We start from the raw sequence: 6,653 nt of genomic DNA on the forward strand, positions 1-6,653 counted from the left end.
ACCATTATATGTCAGTTAAGAAAAATGACAGGCTGGTGGACTAGATGCTTTTGTGCAGACAGTTTGTGTGTTGGCTAATGTCCTTATTACTGTATATGGTTTGTATATACAATTATCTCTCACTGCAGGTGAGAACACAGGATGGGAGGTTCCTTGAAGTTTGTTTACTAAAATCATGGGAAGGCATGAATTCACCACAACAAAATGTGAAATTATCACTTTTAGTACTCAAATTATGCACACAAACTCATGCTGATAATCTGTAAATCTTTACAATATGAACAGATCAGATTTGTAAAGTTTGATAAAAATATCAGCAACTAGCAGAAGCATTATATATTTTAGCACAGAGATACTTCCACTTCGCAAAGAATTCTGAATAATAGTCAGTAGGAGTGTGGATTTTAAATTCATGTCAGAAATCAATATTTACCCATTAATAATGCAGGGTCCTTTTTTGAGATGGCAGTTTTTTCCTGTAAATCCCTGGGCACACAGACAAATATATCCTCCATCGCCAGTCTCTATGCATGTTGAGTTATTGGTGCAGGGTTTTGTAGAACATGGGTGAATATCTGTTTAAAAAAACGAGGGCTCAATTAATCTAATGAGAAAGAGTCAGTAAATAGTAAACAGTACTTCAAATAAAATACAGCTTTAATGCTCCTTCATCCTGCATTTTATAAATCCTGATTTATTCCTTCCTCTGTTAAAATGGAGTTCAGATTGTTCAACTATTGCAAGCACTTTCAGCTTGTTTCTCTCTTCCTAGCTCCCACTTGTAAAATATGTTTGAATTGTTCCAGTGTATAAATAAGTAGTATTACCAATAAAATATTAATAGGGGAGAAAGAACTTCTATGTAGTCTAGTCATCCTTTCACAACCTTGGCTTCTCCATGAGCCGAATTCTGATAAAGCAATCAGGAACTGGGAATTCTCCCTGCTCCCTGCCCAAGAGCCTATCATTATGTGCTTATGAACAAACATTTCATAATAACAGAAATCAGCAAGTTACAAAAATCTATTAAAATTTCATCTTTTGGCTGGGCTGCATCCAGCCCTTACATAACTGTACCAGAAGAGAGAGCTGTATGACATCTGGACCCAAAGTCACACATCTCATTTTCTTTACAATTTCCCTGCTGAGCCACTTCCCACTCAAATGATTACTGAATTTTTAAAATAATTAAAAATAAATAAACAAGTGCACATTTTAGCCAACTAATGGAGCAGCTGCAGAGAAGTGCTGACTGCAAGTTATCTGACGCCTTGCACACTCATGTGCGCACATACACTTTCTAAGAAGATGAAAAGGGATTTAAGGGCATTTATATTTTACTTCCCACAACATAACATGAAAGTTAGATGATATCATGAGGTACTGCAAAATTTTAACCACAGCAAAACGTTTCAACAGCCTTAGCTTTCAAATACAATCTTCCCTGGATGAGAGACCCTGTTTTCTAATGTATTAGCCTGTTCTCATTGCAAGACAACCACTTTGCATGCACTTTGAGTGTAAGCTCCAGTTTTCACAAGGACCAAAACAACCTTGAATGCTTTTTGGAGCAGTGGTGTTTGCCACCTATTTTCACAGGCTTTAAAGGCAGCTAATAAAGCATGAACTCTGATGCGGGAGCAAGGAAACTCTCTGAAATATATATGGATATGGATGTGTATATATATACACACACATATACACATACATTACTGTCAGTAATTTATGTCAGTGATTTAATTTTAAAACACAACTTAAAAGCTTGTAGGACCATATCCTTTTAAAACATAAATACATAAATAGCCCATTTTCTCTATTTTGTCTAGTTTACCTCTCAAAAGGCCGACAACCAATTGATTTGCTTTCTTCAAGTGATAACTGAGATGAGAATTTGAAACAAGGACTGTACGTTTACACTTATATTATGAATGGCCACAACCACATTACCAACAAATTAATTAATATTTGCGTAACAGTAAGTTGCCATGCTGCAGTACATGAAGCAATCACTGAGTGTTTTTACGAGGAAGGCACGCTCAGTAGCAGTCTATGTCACAGCAGAATATCTAGACCCTGTCTCATGCATGCCTAGCACAGACTTTAGAGGCTCCACCTGTACTCTGATGACAGCTTATCAACACGTGCCCTTGGCAAAGCAGTCGAGTGACATGTAGCACAGTATACTCCGAGCTCACACCACATGTTGGCTTTTTAGCCAAATTGAGGCTAAGATTCAAGCGGGAGGTCAGGGGCCCACTAACATGACTGTGCAGGCACAGCCAGAGACGACAAGATGACAGGGATGACAGAGATGACAAGATGACAGAGATGACTGATCTGATTTAGCAAGGTGGATCATATATGCCAACCGGGCTGTCATTTTTTCCTGGAAATAAATTGACTAAACTGTTTTTCCCTCCGTTATGTTCAGTGTTCGATGTGCTCCTGTACTGTGCAGTATATCATCTCAGACAGCCACAGAGGGAAACCCTGTGCTGTGCAGCCTGGTTCCAGATGTTGATATACCCCATTTCAAGGCTGTGTTTCCACAGATGAGAAGGTGCCATGGCATTCAGTTAGGCAGGCTGGTGCACTCCATTGCAGAGGTTAACCAGAAGTGTTAACGTTAATACCAACCCATAGATTTCTTTCTTTAAGTGCCATGTCTGTCCATGTGACTGCAACAATAGCTATAAATGATACCACCGATCCTGGCCTACATGTTTGCAGTGGATCAAGCCTGACCTATAATCTGCATGCCTATAAATTACCGGGAAGGTCATTCTTGACCTGAACTGAGAACCAGGCTGCCCATAGTAAAAACAACACCTACACAGTCAGAGGCATTAGCAAACCACTTGATGATCTAAAACTACTCCAGAAAGGAACTTCCATGATCCAAGTCAGGGAGCCCGTACACAAACTGTTCTAGAAAATAGAAAAAGAGATACCACCACCATTTCGAATCATCTTTTTTCCTCCTATGCTTAGCAAGCAAATAAGCTGCTGAGACTATATTTTAAAAATATTTCAGGTGTTTACAGTAGTGGCCAAATGAACTTCAGACCCTCCTACAGTTTTCCATTCCCAGTTTTGCCATTCTTGTGAGTTGGCATTTGCTCACAGCTGCCACCATTAAAATAGTGGCTATGCCAAAAATTCCCTGGCAAATATTACACTTTCTATAGCAGCAAAAAGGAAGAATTTCAAGAGAATGCCAAAACTGCATTACTCACGACCCTCTGTCAATCTCCACAGAAACAATACAAATGGAGCTTTCTAAAATGCCTTATCCGATTATAACCTGAAGCTAAAAATGGTCTCCAGTAGCTAAAAAATGGCATTTAATGTCATATGCATGTGAAAAATAGAACAACTGTGGCCTGCTCTCATCAGACACAAAAATTCAGTATTACAAGAGAGAGGCAGGGAGTCTGGTACTTTATGGTAAGAAATCGATGGGTTTGTATTTCCGTATTTAAAAAACAGTTATGTGTACGTGCCAGTGATCCCCAAAAGAGCAGGAGCCTTCAAAAGCCTTCCTTTTCCCTAACCTGATCAAGTTTCATTTAGTGGTATGTGTTAACGAGTTATAGCAGTCTGTAATGACTTTATACAGCCAGGAAACTGACACCAACTTTTTGGCAGAGGATGATGAGATCAGTGGCTGAGCAATTAACCCATTTGAGGTTTCAGTGCTTCATTGGGTCAGGATAGCGATTTGTAGCAACCTTCCGGTAGCAAGAAAAGGAGGACCCTTCTCTTTAACCCTTGTGGCAAAACAATGCATTTAGAGTAGGTAAATCCACTGAGATGAAAGACTGTCAACATAACATGTCCCTGCAGATGAAAAGATGGTTATTTCTTTTTGGCTGAATATTCTTGGCAGCTCTTCATGGGGATCTAGATTCAAATTGGCAAAGAAGACTCTGAGATGACTCTGAATGTTGAGAGAAATAATAGTTTCTGAACTTAAGCAAGGGATACCTTTTTTGTGTTATAGAAATATCTTAATGAATATGTATTAAAATAATATTTTTCCATAAAGATATGGGTACAATTTCCAAAGCATTGTTTTGCATCCTAAGTACCAGTTGCAAAAGGGAAATGTTGCAAGGCTCAGAACTGCAAAGACATATTAGTACTTCAACATTCAGCTAGGCACTGTTCTTTGGAGTCATTGACAAGCAATAGAACCGAGCCTCCTAAGGTGGCAGTGGGGGGTTGTTCTGTCTAGTTTTAGAAACCTATGATTGTAGATCACAGACAACACAGGGACTCATTCCTCCTCACTAATTGTAATGAGAATCTAGGTGGCTGTCTCAGGTACAAAAACATCTGTGAGAGGTGTCCAGAACAACGTCTCTGAGAGCTTATAGTCACATCTGCACAGCTGCTACTGCAGCTCCTGCAAACATATCAGGACTAGCCTTAAACTAGGAAGTCTGTCTATGCTTATGTGTGCAGCTGGTGAGTATGGGCTGCAAAACCTTATGAGAAGCTAAATGAGTACTTCAGTACCTTGCACCAAGCTCCATGCCACTGCAAGGATGTGAACTACCTGAAATCTTCTGAGTCATCTTGAAAATTTTATCCAGTTCAAACCGTGTCATCATTAATTACTGTTTTGGGTATGCATGGGCAGAACACAGGCATGCTCTACAAATTATAAACTGTCTAACAACAAAAGCCTGAAAGACATGAAAAGAGAATGAGGCCCTGGACACCTGTCCTCTTCCAGCTGCAGCTACATGGGCTGAACAGGCGCATGTTCCTGGAGGCTCATGCGGTTTCGGCCCCCTCAGATCTCTTTGGCTGAACATTTGCCTGTGTCAGCCAAAATAAACCAGCACTGCAAAGGCTAATTCTTCAGCTTGCTTACGCTAAGCTGGCTCATTCTGACTGGCAAGGGGTGAGAGAGTGCACACAAGAGCTGTGCCTACCCCTCAGATCTCAGAGGGAAGTGGCAGCCTGTTCAGGCAGACCTTTTTCTCAGTTATACTAATGCTACTCCACTGAATCATCACTGGGTTAAGTAAAGGAAGAAATACACACAATGTTTTCCTTTTCAAGAAGTATTAAGTATTACGCTCACATCTTTCTGAACAGAAAGTAGCATATATATAATCTGTCAGGTAAATATTTCAAATGATTTAATACATACAAGACAACTTGTACTTTTACAGAAAAGGCTTATATGACAACAAGGGAGCAGTTATTTGTTGGCGTTGTCCACGATGATCAATTTTTAAAATAGAATGATGAATTTACGCTTTGCTCACATGTATGCCCAGTTATCAAAGATACCGCATGCTTCTGCCTAAGTTATTATAAAAGTTCCAGGTTTACGTGCCGCTGCCCAGAATCCCCTTATTATCTGGCGCTAACATTCAACCTTTTAAAATTAGTTATCCAGAAGGACTTTTGCATGTCTCCAGCACCAGATGGGGCTGTTTCACCTCACTTGCTCAAGGACAGGAAAGGATGTGCAAACCTATGTCACAGAGGCTGCCAACCCAGCCCTCCTCACAGATGCACTGCCAGGGCTTGGCACAGCTGCCATGCAAACACCCAGGGAAAGGAACACACTGATTACAAAGAGCACCCTGCCAACCAGGTTGACACCTGAAAGAGATAAAAGACAAGATAGAGGCATAGTTTATTTTTAATAAACACAATTACAAGGATGTTCCCCTTTTCGAGGCACAATAAATAAACTTTCGGATACAAAATTGGACTATGCAGCACATTTAAACAAAAATATACCATCAATGCTTCTGGAATACTAGAAGCAGTTTACGTGAAAAAAACTGTTTAATTCCGTGAGAGAAAAATAAATAAATGCTAATCAATGTAAAGACTTTTCTTACTGGAAAAAGTAGACTAAAAAGGCACCTAGATGTCTATGCTCTATGATTCCAGTTACTGTATCCTAATAGAGTGCTGTTTCATTACAGTTCCATATTTTCAGAGGGCAAATCATTTCAGCTTCTGTCTATTTTACCAGGACTATGAATTATTGAAGCTGTCCCTTCCTGTGCTAATAGCCCTGTCTGAGAGATCTTTTTACCTGCATTCACTGGGAAATTCACAAAATCCATTCTCTGGGTGGCAGCCAGTTTTACAGTTCACGCCTGGAAGAAGAGATTTTTAACATCCAACCAGAAAAATCAGTACTCAGAAAAAAATCATATCATGTCCTACACACATTACTGATGTTTTAAAAGAACCCAGACTGCATAATGTTCTGATTTTTTTCTTCAAACACATGTTTTTTTGCAATATGAAATTTTAAATGAACTTAATCTGGAGCACGTTACAGAGTGTTCCTATAGGATAAGTGAAACGGCATATAGAATTAACCGCAAAAGAATACAAAGTCACTTTAGCATACGCAAAGCGTATGTAATATCACTACACGCTACTTTAAAAGGGAAATTTCAGATCAGATCCATGTATGTCATTTCACTACATGCCACTCCAAATGCATTCAGAACTACCTGAAACACAAAAGTACCTTTAGTCAGAAACGAAATTCCATTTAAAACAACTTACAGTAAAAGTGTTGAATTCATTTCAACCCTACGTCGGATGAAAAAAAAAAATCACCGTTTTCATTAAATCATGCATGAATAACGTAAGTTAAGGGAAAG

The 6,653-nt window shown here is 39.3% G+C and overlaps 1 protein-coding gene across 1 annotated transcript in view; it reads right to left on the minus strand.

The window, feature by feature from the left end:
* The window catches only part of DLK1 (delta-like 1 homolog (Drosophila)), a 75,516-nt gene that overhangs the window by 3,167 nt on the left and 65,696 nt on the right, over positions 1 to 6,653 (minus strand). The window contains exons 2-4 of the mRNA XM_009328475.1: positions 6,071 to 6,134; positions 5,495 to 5,625; positions 434 to 575 (exon numbers count right to left, since the gene is read on the minus strand). Of these exons, the coding sequence (XP_009326750.1) occupies positions 434 to 575; positions 5,495 to 5,625; positions 6,071 to 6,134 (337 nt within the window). The remainder of the gene's footprint in view (positions 1 to 433; positions 576 to 5,494; positions 5,626 to 6,070; positions 6,135 to 6,653) is intronic.

Source organism: Pygoscelis adeliae, unplaced genomic scaffold (genome assembly GCF_000699105.1).
Source record: "Pygoscelis adeliae isolate BGI_AS28 unplaced genomic scaffold, ASM69910v1 Scaffold130, whole genome shotgun sequence".
NCBI lineage: Eukaryota > Metazoa > Chordata > Aves > Sphenisciformes > Spheniscidae > Pygoscelis > Pygoscelis adeliae.